This window comes from Oncorhynchus clarkii, chromosome 17 (genome assembly GCF_045791955.1).
Source record: "Oncorhynchus clarkii lewisi isolate Uvic-CL-2024 chromosome 17, UVic_Ocla_1.0, whole genome shotgun sequence".
In the NCBI taxonomy this organism is placed as follows: Eukaryota; Metazoa; Chordata; class Actinopteri; order Salmoniformes; family Salmonidae; genus Oncorhynchus; species Oncorhynchus clarkii.
The window spans coordinates 46,338,474-46,361,975 of NC_092163.1; the positions used below are offsets into that span (position 1 = coordinate 46,338,474).

Sequence of the window (23,502 nt, forward strand, 5' to 3'; positions counted from 1 at the left end):
TTCACCTTGATGAAATAGTCTATATGTAGTGATACATAGGAACTAAACAGATATGTCCACTCAACCTATGCAGTTTGCATTGATCTTGTTTTTAATTTATTTTTTATTGTTCTCATGACAAATATAACAATTCAACATAAAAGGCAGATAAAAACCATTGCAATGATACAGAATGAGGCTATTTCAGTGCAATGAAAACCATCCATGGCTAACACTGATGGAGTCAATAGGCACCGCTGAGTATCTGCGTGTCACAATCGAGTCGACTACACATGATTCTACTCATGTATCTCTGTTGAACAAATTTCAGTAGGTCCAATGCGACACATTCAAATTGTGTCAACTGTAGTCTTTAAACTCAAGTGACATTTCTTAAAATTAAATGTGCAAAAAAACTTGTAATTTCTACGACCAGGCCATTTGGTGAGTTTGGTTGAAATGTGAGGATAGGGTGTGCAAACAATGTAATAGGACTTCATTATAATAAATAAAAGCATGGGATCAAGCCAAGGCTCGTGGGATTGTCTGGGAGTGCTATCGGTGCTTTGTCGCAGATCACAAAGCTAACCTATTCCAAACCTAACCTAATTTAGGCATGCTGTGGAAAAGAGCTATTGCAAATTGTTATCCATAAGGTCAGAAGACCCAAGTGGATTCTGTTAATTTAATATAATGTTAAATATGGGTGTGCTTGTACAAAAATTATATTTCCTATAACTTACTTAACAATAATAATGATGCTTTAGAAAATTAGAAAATGAAGTGCTAAACATACAAAGATGGGACTAATACGTGGGTATTTGGTCTCGGTACAGAATGAAAGGAAAGGAAGAGGGACATGATGTGCTGAAGGCAAGAGGATTCAACTTGATGATCTGCGGGGGGGGGACCATACCAGTGGCGGGATCTCTGTCCTTGTGCCAATATGGCCCATGTGAGGTTCAGAGGGACATTTAACTCACCCCTGAACCTGACAGCACAGACCATCTAAATGAAACCCTATTCCCTATACAGTGCACTAGATAGGGAGCCATTTCAAGACACATCCACACTCTCACACACGCTCTTTATTGGCAACAGTTTCGACCCCAGTGACAACTCTTCAACCTAGGAAACCTAAGTCTTTGCTATAAGTTGTCACTTGCCATCACTCCTAATAGTTTAATCTCGCTCAACATAACATTTATCACCATTCGGTTTTATTAACAAATATAAATTAAATACAACGTTGACAGTCAAGTCTCTGTTCCATTCACGTCCTTCATATTAATGTGGAAAATAACTTAATATTCTCTTTACAAAGATCTCTATTCTCTCTCCTTCCGTGGATGTCTTCTGCTGTAATGGCCGTCAGCCCCCTTCACTCGCCTACAAGTCCCCTTCACTCGCCTACAAGTCCCCTTCACTCGCCTACAAGTCCCCTTCACTCGCCTACAAGTCCCCTTCACTCGCCTACAAGTCTCCTTCACTCTCTCTCAGGGGAAGAGGTGTAGGTCCAGTTTGGGCGCCCACTCTAGGGCCGTGTTGACCAGGGTTAGGGCGGCTGCCCCCAGGGCCACAGTGAGCCCCATGACGGCCAGTCGGACGAAGCGCCGAGCCGTGGTGGGTTGGGCGGTCGCCACCATAGCACCTGCAGCAGCTCCCTTCAGTGCCTGCTTCTCTCTCCGCCGCCTCCGCAGCACCGTGTCCGGCCGCTGCTGCTCCGGGGTCAGATCAAAGTCTTTAAAGGTGGAGGCTGCCATCCTGAGAGACAGATGGCAATGCTTTTAACACCAGGAGGGCTACAGCCATGTTCAAATTCAAGAGTCATTGCTTAATATGCTGATAAGTACATGATATTAGCCTGTAGGTCTGTTGTGAAGGAGGAGACAGAGGACAATGTTATTAACACCAAGCAGCTACTGCTGGGATAGCACAGAGGAATTTGCATGATTTCATGGCTGTTTGGGGCTAACCGTGTTACTTGTTCTAGTACAAACTAGTTCTATTGGTCTCCCATACTAGTGGTATAGCTTAGGAGAACAAACATCAGAAGGACATGTATTTTCCTAAATATACAGAACCTTCGCTTGGGGTATGTGTGTATTTCTATAAACATGGTTTGTGTTGACGGATTTCTCTAATTGTATGACATAAAACAAAACTTGTCTGTCCTTGCATTTATGGCTATGTAAGTTGTCATTATATAATATATTCCGCATTAATCAGTTAAATTAGACAATGAACTTGAACCCTGTAAGAATCCTGGATTTTTTTGTATGGAGATCTCAGAATTTAAAATTTCAAGTTAATGTCACATGCATAAGTATAGTGAAATACCTTTCTTGCAAACTCAAAACCCAACAATGCAATAATCAATAACAATGTTATACTAGAAAAAAAAAACAAGAAATAGGAAGAGCACAATAAGTAAGCAAGCATACTATATACAGGGTCAGTTTCAATACCATATTTACAATGTGCAGGGACACTGGAGTGATGGAGGCAGATATGATGACTAGACAACAGGATATATGATAAACAGACTAGCAGCAGTTTGTATGTGAGTGAGTGTGCATGTCTGTAGGGTCAGTAGAAATTATATTGTGCATATTAAGTGTGAGTGAACAGATGAAGTGTGTGTGGAAGTGTGTTGGGCCCCGTAAGTGTGCATGGAGACAGTGCACAAATAAAAATAAAAAGTTCAATTAATTAGTCCATGTAGCTATTTATCAATCTTAATGCTTGTATAATCTGTTCAAGAGCCTGTTGTTGCCAGACTTGATGCACCGGTACCTTTTGCCATACGGAAGCAGAGAGATTAGTCTATGGCTTGGGTGGTTGGAGTCTTAGCGATTTTCCAGGCCTTCCTACCACGCCGCAGTGTAACATTTTGTGTCTCCTTAGGTTACGGCGTGAAAACAGTTTTTATGGGCACACAAATCCAAAATAATGTATGTGATTGCAAAAAACGAATGCTTCTAACCGAGTCACCTTACCTTTATACTTCAAACCTAAATTGACACTGTGGTTCTTCAATAATTATGCATAATACTTGTTGGATGCGTATTTTCACACATCATCTGATCCAGGAAGGAATTTTCAGAATGATAGTCAAGTGACAAAAAGCTGTTGTGATCGCGCATGCGATTAAAACAGCCCAAGTGTTCGCAAGGAATGTCAAGAATATTTGTCTCTCATTCGTTACGCTGGTGAAGACAGTTGTGCCTGGATCCATGTTGGATCGAATATCCCTAGTGAATTGTTGTTGATCATCGGTTGTTGTCGGTTTGATTTACAACAGGATCTCGTTAGATTTAACAGAGAATGCATCAAGGTAACGAGTTCATGATTGGATAGTCTACTGTGTGCAATTGTGTAGGATAGGCTATAGCGCAACACCCAACGCTATTCCTAATAATTATTCTGCATATATATGGCAACAAATGACATAGCCTAGTGGGCTTATTGGACAATATGATCTGGTAATGAAATAACATGAACAAAAGCTGAAGAACAAAAGCACATCCAGGTACTTTCTGCAGTTGCTGGAGCCAAAATGTATTTATCATGTTGTTTAATTGAAAAACGCAGCACACTGCTGCTCATGCTCCCAAGTGATATTTATCTACAACAACGCCTGATGAAGACCTAAGGGACGAAACGTTGTTGTAGATAAATATCACCTGGGAGCATGAGCAGCAGTGTGCTGCGTTTTCCTTTCTGTTTTTCAATTAAACAACATGATAAATACATTTTGGCTTCCATTTTACAACTGCAATGTTAAACAATACAAGGAGCTTGAAGTAGCCTACTTGAACTTGGAGCTCAGAAATTCAAGTACTGGTATAGGCCTACCTTAAACATGTGGTGGTTGAAAAGTCCTTGTAATTATTGTAGTCAATTGATAAATTGCCATGCTCCCTTATAATTATCTGTGATTACATTTTTAGCCGTTTTTGTAAGATGTGGCCACTTTTGTATGTTTCCCGCTACTTCAATTGAAGGGTGTTACTCTACTCTGTTGAGGTAAAACCATGTGCGGTTATTATGAGGACAACATCTAATGTTGGCTTCAACTTGGCTTTCCATACAAATCCTTCTGTTTAAAAAAGCAACCTGGTTTTTGGTCACTTTCTCATTATAAAAACAGCGACGGTGAGATTAATGCTACCGCTATTCATGGCTTTATGTGTGCCTGCGTCTGCCACACAGGAAACAGAAAAGTCGCCAGACTTACCCCAATCTATGTAGTCATGCAATGTCCACATTGTTCTCATATTTTAAGAATGTAATAATTGAATATCAATGCCTAAGCAAGGCCTAAATAATTAATTATTTCTAAAGTGGTTATGGCCTATTTTTGCATGCTTTTGGGGGAGGGAGGGTTCTATATTATGCCATATATGTACAATTAAATAAATGAACCCTGCTTAAAGGATGTATAGTCCTAGACGCATGTTGTTGTATAGCTGGAGTTATGGGCCAATTTGCATATATTCACATTTATTCCTCAAAGTACACATTTGTAACTGCATAAAATGTATTTTAGTTTAGTTTCAAACTATTTAGAAATGTTTATCCCAATGTCACACATTGGCCACATTACTTATAGAAAGACACACGTACATGTTCAAATTCCTGTGTCATTGTTTAAATACGCTGGAAATAAGTACATGACAATTGTCGTACAGGCTAGTGTGAAGGAGTAGACAGAATTAGCTCAGTGTCAGGTTATTAGCGCACAGTTCACCTGTCAGGGGAGATGAAGGTTATTCTGTCAGATTACACGCTCTCATCTCAGAGTGTTAATGAGGGAATTCGACTCGCAACAGCAAATAAAAAGAGGGGGGGGAAGAAAAAGAGAAAAAGAAAGGGGGAAAGACAGAAAAATGAAGAGGCTTGGAGAAAGGAGATGTAGGAGGAGGTAGAGGATCTAGTGGGGGAGGGTGAGAGAATCCATGGGAGAGACTACATGACAGAGTCAAGCGAGAGAGGCAGGCAGGCTTACTGTTGACTGTACTGCTGGGCAGCCTCCCTGGCCAGCTCGGAGGGGGGGAACTGGACAAAAAGGTCTCCTGCGCGGCTGATGAGCGTCTCGTAGGGCAGGTCCTGGGGGATCTGGGACAGGAGATGGTGCACCGACGCCATGTCACACTCACAGTCCAACACCTCGTCCTCCCGGTACTGCACAATCTGGAACAGACACCGACCAAACGGCGTGTGAGCGCGCACACACCCACAGTACAACAAGCAGTTAACATTTTATTGAATTCAATAGATGTTATCAAACTTCTACGGCAACTTAGAATACATTGTCCGAAGACAAGAACACAACATAAGTGGTCAGCTAAGCTCTTTGCTGCTGGAAAAAAACATTTATTTGTATTTTTTTTAATAAAAAGGCACATTTGAACTCTAAGGATGGCTAAAGCCACATTTCCAAATATCAGATCCATGTCAACTGACAAAAAAATAGGGTTATGTTTGGAGTCACTTAGAAAAATGCTCTACTTTAGTCCCAAAAAGAACACTCACCACAGCAGCAAAGTAGATTGGCATCAGGGGATGGCAGGCCAGGAAGAAGTCATACAACCGCACAACGTGTCGGAAATCTGACAGGACATGGCCAAACCAGGTGATGAGCCAGCTAAGGGCAAAGATGGTGCCCACTTCCGCCCTGAGGACACAAAACGTAGTGACACCCATTTAGCAATAAGTCAAATAATTGGTATTATAGCTACATCAGTTTTGCTCATTAGTTATTTGAACAAATTACTGATTGTACTAACAGAACAAGAGAAAAGATGCTTACTGCTGCATGAAGTCATGCACCTCTGGATTGACCCTCTCGATGATTGGCATCAGATAGTTAAGGATGTGTTTAGTGTTGTCCATGGTGGGGTCCATAAAGTCCCTGCAGTAAAGAAACAGGAGAGAGAAACTGGACACTTGACAAACTGAACCAGAATCAGATAATCAACAAGACAGTCTGTCAAATCATAAAAATAGAAAGTAGCACTGCGTATTGTTAAATTAAATGCTTCGAGACTTGCCTTGTCTCCAGCAGCAACTGTATAGGATGACTCATCTAGCCAGCTGTGCGCAGTTTACAGTTATTTAAACCTGTACACAGTATAAAATGCTGAAACTAACAGGAGGTGCTGTTATTGTAACTGGCTACGTTCTATTTTCTACATGGCTTCCCTTCTACTTAAAACCCCTTTGAAAGCCAAGCTCCTATGGGAGGGAAGCACCTAGAGAGACAGAGACCCACCTGAGGTGGTGCGTGGAGAGTTTCTCCACCAGAGCGGTAGCAAGCCGCTCGCCCAGCACCAGCAGGAAGGTGACCACGATGTCATGGTAGCCCTGGTAGTAGTGCAGCTGAGTGTTCCTTCCCAGCACCCGCAGGATGATGTCAATCAGCTCCTCCTGGAGGCCCTCACGCTGCTCGTCTGGCATGCCTACACAGGGAGATGAGTCAAATGTCAAAAGGTCACAAGTCAAAATGCCCAGCTGATTTCCTCATTATGGGCCAAATCCTAACTAGAGAAAAGCATGTATAACTTGGCCTTTGTGTATCTTATGCACGGATGTCAACAGGAGACCAAGTTATGCAGGCAGCTCCCAAATTGGGCTTCTGTAGTATACAACTGAAAAAGAAGACGTCACACCCTTCCTGACAAAATGACCAAACTTTCACATACAAAAAGGTTGTCTTGAATTCTTGGCCAGTGAAACACAAGCATGGCAGAATTCCCAGTAATCATTTTGGGACTTTCTGCTGCTTTAATAAATAAAAGCAGTAACATACAGACATCTAGGACACTCTCCAAAAGAAACAAATACAAACTGACAGGGTTGCGTAGTCTGTAGGCCTACATCACACAAGTCAAATTGAAGCGGGACGCAGGCAGATCAGACAATGATGACAAACCACACCACTGCCTCACATGATTTAGTGCTATTCTAAGACCAGTGTCACTCACCAGGAGGGAATCTTCGCAGGGAACGCTGGACATCCAACAGCACCTGGTTATAGTCCTTATTATTCTCCCGCTCTACTTCCTCTGGAGAAGAGAGAGATCAGGTCACACTTAACTAGGAATGCACGATATATCGGGTGAACAAAAAATGCCAACATCGGTATCGGCCGATGTCTAGTTTAACACTGATGTGCAAAACCGATGTCAAAACTGACGTACCTACGTTTATATAGGTATGAACATTACGTAATGACGCCACGTAAAATTTGCAACAAAGCATTCCTAACTTATCCCACAATGTCTGCTGTGTGGCTCGAGCAGTCAACAAGTCGAGCAGTCATTTGAAAGTGTAAGACAATTTCAGCAAGACAACTCAAAGGCGTAATCCATTAAATCCAAGATAATGGAATTCATTGCCCTTGACAATCAACCGTTCTCTGTCGTGGATGATGTTGGCTTTCACCGACTGGTCGTGCACCCGGTAAACACTACCAAGTGCGCTATTTTTCAGATGTTGCCCTACTGGAGTTACACAGTAATGGCGTCACTGCTATTAGCTTTAAGAAGTACATACTATCGAACACCGTTTGGGTCTTTGCGTGTCAAAAAAGATACAGTAGCACTGTCCAAAATTTACCCCAAAAATTCTGCAAACAAGAAAACACCGGTCACGAACGATGTGTTTACAATACCGCGTTGGTAATAAAGCATCATTTGTTTGACCACAACATCTGGCGTAGTTAGCTTTAGCTTGGTACCTAGCTGGCACTAATACAACCAGCCTGAAAACAATGACCAGTAGAAACTGCAGTCATTTTCATTATTCTTAGCAATGATATAGGAATCCTTGTGAGTAAGTATTAGCTAGGTTGCCACTTGTTGCTCTATTGAAATTGAACTTAAGTTCATGAAAATAAATAGCTAGCCAGCTACTTAACCTTGTTGCCCAAAGCTAATGTTATATGCAGCCAGCTAGCTTCATCTGGCTAGTGAAGCTAGCCACAATAAGGATTAGGCACAAAAAATGAATTTGCGGTCATGTCATTGACAGTGATGAAAATAAATACAATTAGTATAATTATGCCATACTTTTATTCTGAAGGCTAAGCGCAAGGTCCACTGTTGTGGCTAATCCTTATTGTGACTAGCTTCACATAGATGGGTCCGAACACCATTAATCAAATAAGAACTGTCTTATAAATTAGGGTTATTTTAGATGACACCTGGCTATATAGTTCGCTAGCAAACTATAGCTACTGAAACAGATGTCGTTTTGCTATGTTTTTGGGAAAGAACATTGTTTGAATCCATGAGCTAGCTAGCTTTTTTTTAAATGACCAGCACTGTAGGTGCGCGAGACAACTTTACCAGCATCATAGCATACATCAATGAATTGTTATGACATATGAAATACGAGTGAGTGGTACATGACGTAAACGGGTAATAACTTTGTTGAAAAAATTACCAACGCGTTAAATTATTATATGATGTGCAGTCATATTCAGGTCCTGATTGGTTAACAAGCTTAATCGACACATCAAATCGTGTTAAATAGTATATTTTAAGACACGAAAAGACCCAAACATCGTTCCATAGAAATCCTGGTTGAGAATCAAACGACTGAATAACGAAACAGCGCAGCTGTTGGGGACATATGGGGACATATGTATATGCCAAAAAAATAACTTTTTAGTCAGTGTGGTGTGTGTAAACTTTATTTAAAGTCAGTTAAGAACAAATTCCTATTTACAATGACGGCCTACACCAATCCAAACCCGGACGACGCTGGGCCAATTGTGCACCGCCCTATGGGACTCCCAATCACAGCCGGATGTGATACAGCCTGGATTCGAACCAGGGGCTGTAGTGGAGCCTCTTGCACAGAGATGCCGTGCCTTAGACCGCTGCATCCATGTGTGTGTTAACTATTTAACTGTAAAAGAATGCTTAAAAGTACACTAAAATTCAAAATATTGGTATCGTTTTTGGCAAGGAAAATATTGGATATCTGTATTGGCCAAAAATGTCACATCGGTGCATTACTACTGTTAACCAACAACGGTTGTTGGGCGCATGGAAGATATATAGGCAATTGCAGTGGGGATGTGGACTCTACTGTAATTTATTAAACTCTCAGGTTCAGCAATTAGTAGACTAACTCAAGTGACAAAATCTGCTGTCAATTAAGCTCAGACCACTGCCAAACCCTAAATCCCCCTTAAAAATAACTCCAATGCATGCCCCTACGCTTGATACAGGACTATTACCCTTTTTAGCCTTAGTGGCATCCCTGGTCTGTCAGTGGCAAGGCAGCTCACCTGATTTCTCAGGCAGGATGTCGGTGGGCACGTTGAGCAGCCGTGGCCACACTTTACAGCGGATCTCATCAGTGAGCAGCCCCCCCTCGCTGATGGCCATCCTCCTCAGCACTGCCACATCCACTGGCGTCACGTTCAGGGCCTGAGAGATCTCCGCTAACTTCCTCTTCCTCCGGGGGTCCCCATCTGTCCACATGACAATGGTTCAGGTGAGGTCTCAACTCACAGCAGTTACAGTAGCACAGTGGCCATTAGCCAGAACATCCTCCTGAGATAGCTAAACTCGGAAGCGGACAGGCAAAGTATCCATCAGACCTGGGGTTCCTAAACGTTTTTACTCAGGCCCCCCTTCCAGCAGTGGGGAACATCCTGAACCCCCCCACGCACATGTCTATTTCTATAGGCACAAGCACTGTTCACACCCCTCTTGTTGACACAGAACATTTGTAGGTTAAAAGCCCATTTTCGTGCAATTCTACACATTTTGTCATATTTATTGTTTATTTATGTGATATTTGAGTGACTCAAACATTACAACAAAATGTATGGGCTAAAAAACATTAGCTGACATGGGCTAGGTGATCTGGACATTTCTGACAAGTTATAAATAGCTCTCTAAGGTATGCAATGACCAGTGGTGTAAAGTACTTAAGTAGTACTTTAAAGTATTTTTACTTATGTAGTTTATTTAGGTATCTGTACTTTACTATTTACATTTGACAACTTTTACTTTTTCTCCACTACATTCTTAAAGAAAAGAATGTGCTTTTTACTCCATACATTTTCCCTGACACCTAAAAGTACTCGCATTTTCAATGCTTAGCAGGACAGGAATCGGTCCAATTCACTCACTTATCAAGACAACATCCCTGGTCATGTCTACTGCCTCTGATCTGTAGGACCCACTAAACACAAATGTTTTGTTTGTAAATCATGTCTGCGTGTTGTTGTGTGCCCCTGGCTATCTGTAAAAAATAAATAAATAAAAAACAGTCTGATGTGCTTATTATAACATACACAAGACACTCAATAAACACAAATGCTTAATTATGTCAGTGTTGGAGAACAATTGTAAAACAATACATAAAAACAAGAAAATGGTGCTGCGTGATTTGCTTAATATCAGGAATTTGAAATGATTTATACTTTTGATACTCAAGAAGATTTAAAACCCAAATACTTCTTGACTTTTACTAAAGTAGTATTTTTCTGGGTGACTTTCACTTGATAATTGGGTACTTTTTCCACCACTGGCAATGACTGACATGACAAGAGGAAACCTGATGATGCACTACTCAATTTCGAAATTGCACCTTGTGCATTCTACTATTAAAACTTTCAAGAATAAGTTGAAAGCTGGACTGAGTTCCTAAAATAAAACATTTTGTTTAGGAAACACTGCAACAGACAAGCAAGTACATACCTGACAAAACTGAACTGCAGACACCCAGCTGACTGAAGTGTGAGGGAGTACTTCAGTAAATTAACCACTGGGTTGGGGAGTTACAACCATCATGTAATGTAACGTTAGTACCTGGCTAGCCCAATTCATGACCTTTTGACAGTCCCCCTGCACTGTGCCTTTGCTGGATATTGATGTCACTGACCCACACAAACTGGCAATACTTGTGTGCTTTCAGGAGTATTAAATATTTATTATAGTTAATTTAGCTATGTATTTTAAGGAAGCCTGTAGTATAACCCCGTTCTCTTATACGTTCCTAGTACTGTTCCGGTGATTGGTGAAAGAGTTAAGGAGACCATGTAACTACCAGAGTCAATGGTGTGTTGTTAGCTAACGTTAATGCATTTCGTTTTCCAGCTGTTAACGTAAACGTTAGCTAGCTAATCTAGTTAAAACAAGTTTGCAAACATGCGTCATGGCATGACAACTAGTTAGCTAGCCAGACACATTGGGTAACTAGCTAACAGCTAGCTAACGTTAACTAGCTAGCTAAACAAAAAAAACAATGAATGTCCATGACGTTAGAATAACGTTACCTTGTTTTCCAATCCCATTCAAAGGTGAAGACGCACCAACACTTCTAGATCTTTTCATGGTTTCCACACTACAATCTTCTCGTCATCGTAGATTATACTATTGGATAGATATCATTTTCTTTCTCCAACAAACTGATTAGCTGTACATGACAAATGTTACCAATACCAAGCTAGCCTAGCTAGCTAAATAGATCAGTTATCTACGTCATTCAGCTATTGGTTATTTTATCGCAAAGTATAGCCAATTGCAAACATTTGATTACTCACATAATTAACAACGTAATAATTTAGAGAGATACAATGTAGCTAGGCAGCTAGCTACGTTAGGCTTTTGCCGGACAATTAATTTGATCAAAGACGGTACAGTATGAAGATAGGATAAAACTGTTTATCCAATAGAATTCCCCGATCACGCTTGTAGGCGATGTCATGGCGACGTTGTATAAGCAAGGCTCATGCGTACAAACTTGTAATCGGGACTAACGGTCGTCTAGCGCCAAGCTCCGCATGTGCAGGCCGTCAAATCAACGGAAGTCTTTCGTTATCAAGTCGTTTTTGACGAAAATGAAAACGTGTCAGTTTGTTACTTTCACAAGGTTGGGGTAATACCATGTTCGATTACTTAAAACATTGGCTCGAATCTAAGTTGTGCCTTTAGATTTAGAGAAAATTAAAAACTAAATAATAATTGTTCACTTCTCTCATTGACTTCCCGCCTCGTCTATTTAGCCAGCCTTCCCGGAAGTCTCGTAATGTTGCGCCTCTGGGTTTAGAAACTCTGTGATTCGATGCTTTGGTGAAGGTGCCCGCGCTGATTGCTGTCGAGCAGGGGCATATTCATTACGGAAACCGTTGACTTACAGAGTACTGTATATGGTTTAGCGTTTAAGAACCAAACGGAAGCAAATATAGCAAAACGACAGTTTTTGGTAAGTCCTTCCACGTTTCGTTCAGTTTGCTTCCGTTTAAAAAACATTTTTCAACAGAATCGTCGTAATGAATACGCTACAGGTGATGTTGACGTACAGAGCAAGGATGCTGCTGGAACCCGTCTTTTTTCATATATATATATATATATATATATATATATTTATTTATATGAGGTTAGCCGAAGCCACTGCCCTTTTCAACAAGGGTTGTAATTCCTACCACATTACAGACCCAATCAGTCGATATAATGGGGAATTATCATCAGAAATCACGGGATATGAATCAGAGGGGCGCCGCCTGACCCACAAGTAAGTCAGACGGTTCAAATCAACGTTTCATATCGTCATTTCCGAGTAGGCAAAAAGCATCAACCACGGCAGTTATTACACCCAGCATACATTGGTGGGGGTAATGAGTAATAAATTAATTCGGCCATAATCAATGGATTTCACGACTGGGAATACAGTTATGCATCTGTTGGTCACAGATACCTTTTTTTTTAAAGTAGGGGTGTGGATCAGAACCTGTCAGTATCTGGAGTGTAGCATAACACATCTCCTTCGCATAGAGTTGATCAGACTGTTGATAGTGTCCTGTGGAATGTTGCCCCATTCCTTTTCAATGGCTGTGCGAAGTTGCTGGATATTGGCGGGAACTGGAAAACGCTGTTTTACAGGTTGATCCAGAGCATTCCAAACATGCTCAATGGGTTACATGTCTGAGTATGCAGGCCAGCTTTCAGGAATTGTTTACAGATCCTTGCGACATGGGGTTGTGTATTATCACGCTGAAACATGAGGTGATGGTGGCGGATGAATGGTACAACAATGGACCTCAGGATCTCAACACGGTGTCGCTGTGCATTCAAATTGCCATTGATAAAATGCAGTTGTGTTCATTGTCCGTAGCTTATGCCTGCCCATATCATAACCCCACTGCCACCATGGGGCACTCTGTTCACAACATTGACATCAGCAAACCACTCGCCCACACAACACCAAACACGTGGTCCGCGGTTGTGAGGCCGGTTGGACATATTGCCAATATCTCTAAAACGTAATTCTCTGGCAACAGCTCTGGTGGACATTGCTGCAGTCAGCATGCCAATTACACACTCCCTCAAAGTTTGAGACATCTGTGGCATTGTGTCTGCCGGCCACATATACAGTGCCTTGCGAAAGTATTCGGCCCCCTTGAACTTTGCGACCTTTTGCCACATTTCAGGCTTCAAACATAAATATATAAAACTGTATTTTTTTGTGAAGAATCAACAACAAGTGGGACACAATCATGAAGTGGAATGACATTTGTTGGATATTTCAAACTTTTTTAACAAATCAAATTTTGTCTGTCATAGTTGAAGTGAACCTATGATGAAAATTACAGGCCTCTCATCTTTTTAAGTGGGAGAACTTGCACAATTGGTGGCTGACTAAATACTTTTCTGCCCCACTGTATAAACACCATGGGACCACACAGCCGTCGTACCTCTCAGGAAGGAGACACGTTCTGTCTCCTAGAGATGAACATACTTTAGTGTGAAAAGTGCAAATCAATCCCAGAACAGCAGCAAAGGACCTTGTGAAGATGCTGGAAGAAACAGGTACAAAAGTATCTATATCCACAGTAAAACGAGTTCTATATCGACATAACCTGAAAGGCTGCTCAGCATGGAAGAAACCACTGCTCCAAAACCGCCATAAAAAAAGCCAAACTACGGTTTGCAGCTGCACATGGGGACAAAGATCGTACTTTTTTGGAGAAGTCCTCTGGTCTGATGAAACAAAAATCAAACTGTTTGGCCATAATGACCATCGTTATGTTTGGATGAAAAGGGGGGATGCTTGCAAGCCGAAGAACACCATCCCAACCGTGAAGCACGGGGGTGGCAGCATCATGTTGTGGGGGTGCTTTGCTGCAGGAGGGACTGGTGCACTTCACAAAATAAATGGCATCATGAGGGAGGAATAATATGTGGATATATTGAAGCAACATCTCAAGACATCAGTCAGGAAGTTAAAGCTTGATCGCAAATGGGTCTTCCAAAAGGACAATGACCCCAAGTTGTGGCAAAATGGCTTAAGGACAACAAAGTCAAGGTATTGGAGTGGCCATCACAAAGCCCTGACCTCAATCCTATAGAACATTTATGGGCAGAACTGAAAAAGCAAGGAGGCCTACACACCCGATTCCGATACACCAGCTCTGTCAGGAGGAATGAGCCAAAATCCACGCAATTTATTGTGGGAAGCTTGTGGAAGGCTACCCGAAACATTTCACCCAAGTTAAACAATTTAAAGGCAATGCTACCAAATATGAATTGAGTGTATGTAAACTTCTGACCCACTGGGTCAATGTGATGAAAGAAATAAAAGCAGAAATAAATCACTATTATTCTGACATTTCACATTCTTAAAATAAAGTGGTGATCCTAACTGACCTAAGACAATGAATTTTTACTAGGATTAAATGTCAGGAATTGTGAAAAACAGTTTAAATGTATTTGGCTAAGGTGTATGTAAACTTCTGACTTCAACTGTAGGTAGGTCCAGGACAGCCAGCCAGATACAGTGCATTCGTGAAGTATTCAGACCCCTTGATTTTTTCCACATTGTCACATTACAGCCTTATTCTAAAATTGATTACATCATTTTTTTCCCCTCATTAAACTACACACAATTCTCCATAATGACAAATTGAAAACAGGTTTTTATAAATATTTGCAAATGTATTAAAAATTAAAAACAGAAATACCTTATTTATGTAAGGAAATAAGGTATGCTATGAGACTCAAAATTGAGCTCAGGTGCATCCTGTTTCCATTGATCATCCTTGACATGTGTCTACAACTTGATTGTGTCCACCTATGGTAGATTCAGTTGATTGGACATGATTTGGAAAGGCACACACCTTTCCAAATCACTGGAAAAGGATAGAGGGAAAGATGAATGCCGCAAAGTACAGCGAGATCCTTGATGAAAACCTGTTCAAGAGCGATCAGGACCTCAGACTGGGCGAAGGTTCATCTTCCAACAGGACAATGACCCTAAGCACACAGCCAAGACGATCCAGAAGTGGCTTCGGGACAAGTCTCCGAATGTCCTTGAGTGGCCCAGCCAGAGCCCGGACTTGAACTCGATCGAACATCTCTGGAGAGACCTGAAAATAGCTGTGCAGCAATGCTCCCCATCCAATCCGACAGAACTTGAGAGGATCTGCAGAGAAGAATGGGAGAAACTCCCTAAATACAGGTGTGGCAAGCTTGTAGCATCATACCCAAGAAGACTCGAGGCTGTAATCGCTACCAAAGGTGCTTCAACAAAGTACTGAGTAAAGGGTCTGAATACTTACATAAAATGTGATATCAGTTAATCTTTTATTAATATATTTGCAAAAATGTCCTAAAAACATTATGGGATATTGTGTGTAGATTGATGAGGGGAAAAACAATTTAATACATTTAAAAATAAGGCTGTAGCGTAACAAAATTTGGATAAAGGGGTCTGAATACTTTCTAAATGCACTGTAGCCACATAGCTAAGTCCGTCCGGCCAGCGATATAGTTAGGTCCGGACAGCTGGTTAACAGCTAGGTCCGGCCGGATGGCCGACAAGATAGGTAGGTCCGGACCTACCTAACTGGCCGGCAGGACCTACCTACCTGGCAGGCCGGACCTACAACCTCCTGGCCAGCCGGACCTACAACCTCCTGGCCAGCCAGACCTATCTGGCCGACTGGCTGGCCTTACCTATCTACCTGGCTGGACCAACCTACCTTGCCGGCTCGCTGGCTGGACCTATCTGGCTGGCCAGTCCTATCTACCGTGAGGGTCTGCCGACCCATCTACCTGGCCGACCAGACCTTCCTACCTGGCCAGCCGGCCGGACTTATCTTCCTGGCCTGCCGGCCCTACACTACATTACCAAAAGTATGTGGACTCCTGCTCGTCGAACATCTCATTACAAAGTCATTGGTAATAATATGGAGTTGGTCCCAACCCTGCTGCTATAAAGCCTCCACTCTTCTGGGAAGGCTTTCCACAAAATGTTGGAACTTTTCTGTGGGGACTTGCTGCCGTTCAGCCACAAGAACATTAGTGAGGTCAGACACCGATGTTGGGCGATTAAGCCTGGCTCATAGACGGCGTTCCAATTCATCCCAAAAGGTGTTCGATCGGGTTGAGGTCAGGGCTCTGTGCAGGCCAGTTAAGTTCTTCCACACTGATCTCAACAAACCATTTCTGTATGGAACTTGTTTTGTGCACAGGGTTAGTGTCATGCTGAAACAGGAAAGGGCCTTCCCCAAACTGTTCCACAAGGTCGGAAGAACAGAATCATCTAAAAGGTCATTGCATACTGTAGTTTTAAGATTTTCCATCACTGGAACTAACAATGAAAAAAAGCCCCAGACCATTATCCTCCTCCACCAAACTTTACTGATGGTACTATGCATTCGGGCAGGTACTGTTCTCCTGGCATCCGCCAAACTCAGATTCGTCCTTCGGACTGTCAGATAGTGAAGTGTGATTCATTACTCCAGACAGCGCGTTTCCACTGCTCCAGAGTCCATTGGCGGCGAGCTTTACTCCATTCTAGCCAACCCCTGGCATTGCACATGGTCATCTTAAGCTTGTGTGCTCGGCCATAGAAACCCATTTCATAAAGCTCCCAACGAACAGTTATTGTGCTGACATTGCTTCCAAAGGCAGTTTGGAACTCACTGAGTGTTTAAATCGAGAACAGACAATTTTTACACGCTACACGATTTAGAACTCAGCAATCCAGTTTCTATGAGCTTGTGTGGCCTACGAGTCATGACATAAACGTGGTTGCATAAAGATAATGTAAACGTGTGAAAAGTCATTTCAATACCCTTTTTTCCAGGACAAACATACCATACGAGTTTAACATATTTATTCACACAAAACAATTTTTTTAGTAAGGCAACAATATATACAGACAATGATTTATATATGAATACCATACGTACAGTTGAAGTCGGATGTTTACATACACCTTAGCCAAATACATGGCTAAATTCCTGACATTTAATCTTAGTAAAACTTCCCTGTCTTAGGTCAGTTAGGATCACCACTTTATTTTAAGATTGTGAAATGTCAGAATAATAGTAGAGAGAATGATTTATTTAAGCTTTTATTTTTTTCATCACATTCCCAGTGGGTCAGAAGTTCACATACACTCTATTTGTATTTGGTAGCATTGCCTTTAAATTGTTTAACTTGGGTCAAACATTTCAGGTAGCTTCCCACAATAAGTTAGGTGAATTTTGGCCCATTCCTCCTGACAGAGCAGGTGTAACTGAGTCAGGTTTGTAGGCCTCCTTGCTCGCACATGCTTTTTCAGTTCTGCCCACACATTTTCTATAGGATTGAGGTCATGGCTTTGTGATGGCTACTCCAATACTGATGCCATCTATTTTGTGAAGTGCACCAGTCCCTCTTGCAGCAAAGCACCCCCACAACATGATGCTCCCACCCCCGTGCTTCACGGTTGGGATAGTGTTCTTTGGCTTGCAAGCCTCCCCCTTTTTCTTCCAAACATAACGATGGTCATTATTGCCAACAGTTCCATTTTTGTTTCATCAGACCAGAGGACATTTCTCCAAAAAGTACAATCTTTGTCCCCATGTGCAGTTGCAAACCGTAGTCTGGCTGTTTTATGGAGGTTTTGGAGCAGTGGCTTCTTCCTTGCTGAGCGGCCTTTCAGGTTATGTCGATATAGGACTCGTTTTACTATGGATATAGATACTTTTGTACTGGTTTCCTCCAGCATCTTCACAAGGTCCTTTGCTGTTGTTCTGGGATTGATTTGCACTTTTTGCACTAAAGTACGTTCATCTCTAGGAGATCGAACACGTCTCCCTCCTGAGCGGTATGACGGCTGCATGGTCCCATGGTGTTTATACTTGTGTACTATTGTTTTGTGCAGATGAACGTGGTACATTCAGGCGTTTGGAAATAGTCTACCATTTTTTTTTTCTGAGGTCTTGGCTGAATTGTTTTGATTTCCCCATGATGTCAAGCAGAGAGGCACTGAGTTTGAAGGTAGGCCTTGAAATACACCCACAGGTACACCTCCAATTGACTCAAATGATATCAATTAGCCTATCAGAAGCTTCTAAAGCCATGACATAATTTTCTGGAATTTTCCAAGCTGTTCAAAGGCACAGTCAACTTAGTGTATGTAGACTTCTGACCCACTGGATTTGTGATACAGTGAATTACAAGTGAAATAATCTGTCTGTAAACAATTGTTGGAAATTGACCTGTGTAATGCATAAAGTAGATGTCCTAACTGACTTGCCAAAACTATAGTTTGTTAACAAGAAATTTGTGGTGTGGTTGAAAAACGAGTTTTAATGATTCCAACCTAAGTGTATGTAAACTTCCGACTTCAACTGTAAATGTATTTCATGACTAACATGTCATTCACTAACAGCACTAGCCTGAACACGGTCATGGTTTAGCATGTCATGTTAAAGAGTACCTAATGCTTAAGCCTCTTCAGAAGTCTCCATACTGTTGGGGTGTCCATTAGCAACCCGACTTTGTTCAATGTGGCATTTTGTAGAATTCTCTAAGCAGCTACAAGCTTTTGACAGTGATGTCTTTGACATAACATCCCTTTTAGATTGTGTACTATGAACTATGAACAACCCCTTTACAAAGGTAGAACCCTTTTACAAATAACTTGCAATACAAGACCACTGAATCCTATTCATGTACGTACAGTGTAACCAAACTCCAATAGCATATACTGAGCACATTTCTTGTTACTTTCATCAGCAGTGCAAGATACAACAAAAACACATTATTCAATATTTGACACCTTGACCATTGAGGATTCATGTTACGAGGCATTTTGGCCATCTCCTAACCTAATAATTCCAGAGAATATGTGACTTCAGAGTGCTTGCGTGGTGAAAGGTCCATTTTGTTTAGTGTTAAATGTCTCCACATACAGATCACCATTTGGCAACTGAGTTTGACTGTGCAAAGTATAATAATTATAGAAGACAAATATGTGATAAGCCTACAAACGGCTTCCTGCTTTCTCTGATACCTCTGTCAGTTTAATACCTAGCTCAATCTTTTGTGCCCTAAACTACAATTTTTTAAAGTCAAATTAGTAGGTTGCTAGAACGTTAATGTTCCTTCTCTTCAAAGCTGAGTCTGAGTTCACAGTCATTTACAAAAATATAATCAGATTCTGCATAACAAACATCAATAATATTGATTAGTACTGAATTAGAGGATGAGCAGACACGGGGAGTGGCTTGAATACAACACCTTGGAAAAGACCCTGGGCCGTGATGTGTCAGTTCAAACAGATCTGGTTCTATTGTTATGACGATGCATGAAGCAATATTGGGGCTCAGCTGTAACTGTTCAAAACACACAGAGCTTATTTAACAAAAAAGGTGGTACGGCCATGAAGTGATGAATTACGAAACAAAATATTAACTGTCAGGTTCGTATCAAGCATGTACCATAACGTTGCTTTTAAAAAAAAATACAATGGAACATTTTGTTGTCTAGTGTTACGTAGCCTGCCTGGATTATTTGTGGGCAGTTGGATTTCAGAGTATCAGACAAGTGATGTTGATTTCAAGATAAAGTGGCTAGGGGATGAGTGGTTTCCTTCGTCATTACACACAAATACACACACGCAACCGTGCCCCACACACACACACCGACACAAATACGGCCCAGCTCTCTCACACAAACCGGCCTTACACACACCCCTCAGCCGTAGTTGTAGGTGAAGTTGTAAGTGCTGGGCTCTTTTGGGACAGGGGGAGGGGCTTCAGGTATGGCGATGTTCTCCAGGTCCAGGAGGCGGAGCTTCATCTCCATGGAGATGAGTGTGTCCAGGTCGCTGCGGGTGAGGTCACTGCCCATCTCTCGGCCCAGCAACGCACACAGCCCATCAGTCCAGACACAGTACTGCTCAGTGCAGGCAGGCGCATGCACGCACACAACACACAAAGCAAATAGAGAGCACGGGTCAGATAACAGACAGTACATTTGCGGTATGCCCTCACATACAACGCAGATCATGTCTTCAGAGTTATTAATTCTGAGGGGTTAAACATGCCGTTCACCTCATATTTGTTGGGGGCCACAAAGTTGAGGTTCTCATCAGGATCGTACAGGACGGAGAAGGCCAGCTCTAAAACCTCCTACCCAAACAAGAGAGCACACCTCATGTCCAAACCTCTAATATAAACATCATACAGTGCACTAGGATGATGTGGAGAATCTCAATTGGATTTCCTCGCATCCTCTCCTCTGTCCTCGCCTCCTTTTGGAAAAAGGTAATCGAGGAGACGAGGAAACGTGAAAACAAATGGGCTTGTATGAAATGAGACTCCTTCTTTAGCACATTATCAGACAAATTACGTTTACAGGAGGTGGAATCCCAAAACATGTGTAAAGAGATAAAAATAAATGTAGCTAGTTGTGCTATTTTATAGATAAAAGGATAAGTAGCGTATATGTAACCGGTGTGAAATGGCTCGCTAGTTAGCAGAGTGCGCTAATAGTGTTTCAATCAGCGACGTCACTTGCTCTGAGACCTTGGAGTAGTTGTTTCACTTGCTCTGCAAGTGCCGCGGCTTTAGTGGAGTGAATAGTACCGATGCTTCATGGAAGGCAGTTGTTGATGTGTTCAGAGGGTTCCTGGTTCAAGCCCAGGCCGGGGCAAGGAGAGGGACAGAAGCAACACTGTTACATATAGCTTTTAAATGTGTACATGCTTTCCTCATCCGAGAAAACAGCTGTTTCAAAGGGGATGTGGCAGAATTCAAAAGTCTTCCCACAGTAGGATACACCGGAGTGTCCTCCGCTGGAGATGGCAATCGAGAAGAGGAGCAAAGTCCTCCGTTGGCATATTAACGAACTGACACTCTCATATATATGGAGACCACTTATTGGTTTCCAGGTCATGTAGGAGAGGACGGAGGAGTCGAGGAGAGAACGGAGGAGTGAGAAACTCCCTAGATACTCCATAACCAATGAGCTGAAGAAGAGGTAGGGCGCGTAGCTACATATCAGTCATGCTAACAGACATCACACCAACAGGGTTATGTCCCAAATTGTACCCTATATCCAAGTAGTGCAGTATATAGGGAATAGGTTACCATTTGGGATGTACTCTGCTGATAAGAGGCCACAGTAGCCTACCTTGTTTTGTTTCAGTGCACTCTTCTCCTTCATGTGGGGGCAGTCCTTCCCCGTCACCACAGACTTAATATCAGACACGGGGACTGAAGGGGAAGACGACAAAGAGCAGGAAATTAAGACGAGACGAACAGGCATTTATCTAAGTCAACCACTGCACAGTTCCACTGACCTAGGTGTGATGTGGATCAGTCAGTGTCAGTCATAACACTTGACTGGATCGTCTGCCCTCCAGACGACAAGTGAATCTGTGCAACATCAGCTCAGAGCTAATGCCTCTCCATGTTCAATGAGACTTCACCTGATTAGCTTGCCTTTTGATAGGCAACCTCACTCGAATCTCAAATAGTCACGATTGCACAGGTCACGGTGACCCCATCACTGAGAGTGAGTGGGGGGAGACACAGAGTTGCAGCCAGGAGACTCACTCTTGTCGGTGAGCAGCTCAAGGGGCACTTCCCCCTGGGGAGACTCGTCCAGATCTCCATAGTGCAGCACCTTGTGGTTCAGAGACAGGCGGCAGAACCAGAACTTCTCTGAGGAGGACAAAAGATGACGTCAGTGAAAAAAAACACAAATATTCAAAAACATATCTTGTTGCAGGTGCGTAGGAATAATGTTTTTTAAAAGAAAACCCGCACACTGCTCTTGCTCCTACCACTTTGTTTATTTAAGTGTGTGTGCCCACCTTGTCTGCGGCGGTTGCCCAGCTTGCGGAAGCAGCTTCCCTCACACAGGCGGTTGAGCCTCTGCTGCTTGATCAGCTCCAGGATCTCTGGCTGAATCCTCTCGCGTAGCTCACTGCAACACAACACTCACATAGGTCTGTTAGCATTGAACAGCAACCAAAACACACACGCGCTAACTAACCTATATTGTTCATAGAGCAGGGTGGGAGTCAACTCCATTTCAATTCAGTCAATTCAGAACGTAAACTGAAATTTCAATTTTCCTGAATGCTTTTCAATGAGAAAATTGGAATTTCAGTGTCCCACAGAGCCCCTTTAGTCATGGTGGAGAAAGAAATAAAAAAAACAGCCAGGCTAATCCGGTCCCACTTTTTTTTATCCATTCCCTCTGGATTTTTTATTTGTTCCCTCTGTTTTTGTATCCGTTCACAGATAAAAAAAAATCATTGCCTTATGTAGGCTACCATGACAGCCCCACATGGCCGATAACATATTGCAGCCTAAATATAATTCTATCTAGTCAATTACATGCTTCAAATGGTGATGAACACTGACCATTCAATAGCTTATTTCCAGTTTCAGTGTTTTCATATGCCTCCGAGTCATATGGGCAAATAATAGGTAACGGGCGTGCAAAACCCCTCAAGGTACAAATACGGTGCAGTGATGAGCTCTCATCCCTAGGCAAGAATTCCATCTGGCTCTGCTTCATGACCTTCGCTGTTCTATATCTGTATTCTGGAAGAGTTCTTTAGCTACCTACCCTAGCCTGGAACTTAGTTAATTTCCAGGTGACGCATTGTCATCGCAACAAAGGAAATAGACAGTTTTAGTTATGAACATAGAGCCAGAGCTGATTTAAACCATCGATCTGTGCCTGGTTGGCTACGTCGCACAAGAAGTTCACCTGCCGAGCGCAGGGACGAGTGCATCATTGTACCTGGTAACACCGAAGCCTCTTGGAAATGATGCACAATCAATTTGCATGCCTTTCCTTTCTGCCTTCTATGAGTCACATGCACAATTGTAAACAACAAACACACCCAGGCGCTTGGCTGCACCATGTTTTACTGGAGTACTTGGCACTAACTTTATGCACGAGGGGTAAAACACTGGGTCACAGGGATGAGAGGCGCGCAAAATAGACAACTGTGTAGCCTATTTGGTTTGCATCGTAAACATGCATCATCCAGTTGACTGCTAGTGAGGCTCCTGGCTTTTCAGGCTATTGAAATGGCCTAGCCTACTTCATGGGTTTTGCACACCCGTTACCTATTTGCCCATATGACTCGGAGGCATATGAAAACACTGAAACTGGAAATAAGCTATTGAATGGTCAGTGATCATCACCATTTGAAGCATGTAATTGACATGGCCGATAATATGTTATCGGCCAT

The 23,502-nt window shown here is 42.3% G+C and overlaps 2 protein-coding genes across 6 annotated transcripts in view; both read right to left on the minus strand.

The window, feature by feature from the left end:
• Window positions 1-22: 22 nt before the first annotated feature.
• LOC139370953 (TBC1 domain family member 20-like) lies at window positions 23-12,020 on the minus strand. 2 transcript variants are annotated; one of them, XM_071110879.1, is made up of 8 exons: window positions 11,285-12,020; window positions 9,284-9,469; window positions 6,969-7,049; window positions 6,257-6,443; window positions 5,795-5,896; window positions 5,518-5,659; window positions 4,991-5,175; window positions 23-1,743 (listed from the first exon to the last, which is right to left on the minus strand). In XM_071110879.1, the coding sequence occupies exons 1-8, from the start codon at window positions 11,340-11,342 to the stop codon at window positions 1,476-1,478; spliced, it is 1,209 nt and encodes a 402-aa protein (XP_070966980.1). In that variant the 5' UTR covers window positions 11,343-12,020; the 3' UTR covers window positions 23-1,475. The 2 variants fall into 2 exon arrangements, with proteins under 2 accessions (XP_070966980.1, XP_070966982.1); XM_071110881.1 differs by lacking the exons at window positions 9,284-9,469; window positions 11,285-12,020 and adding an exon at window positions 7,185-7,935.
• Window positions 12,021-18,117: 6,097 nt separating this feature from the next.
• LOC139370943 (engulfment and cell motility protein 2) overlaps window positions 18,118-23,502 on the minus strand; it is a 33,539-nt gene continuing 28,154 nt past the window's right edge. For all 4 annotated transcript variants that reach the window (XM_071110857.1, XM_071110859.1, XM_071110858.1 and 1 more), the window contains 5 exons: window positions 22,105-22,217; window positions 21,845-21,952; window positions 21,420-21,502; window positions 20,339-20,416; window positions 18,118-20,180 (listed from right to left, as the gene is read on the minus strand). In XM_071110857.1, coding sequence (XP_070966958.1) covers window positions 19,980-20,180; window positions 20,339-20,416; window positions 21,420-21,502; window positions 21,845-21,952; window positions 22,105-22,217 — 583 coding nt within the window. In that variant the 3' untranslated portion in view covers window positions 18,118-19,979. The remainder of the gene's footprint in view (window positions 20,181-20,338; window positions 20,417-21,419; window positions 21,503-21,844; window positions 21,953-22,104; window positions 22,218-23,502) is intronic.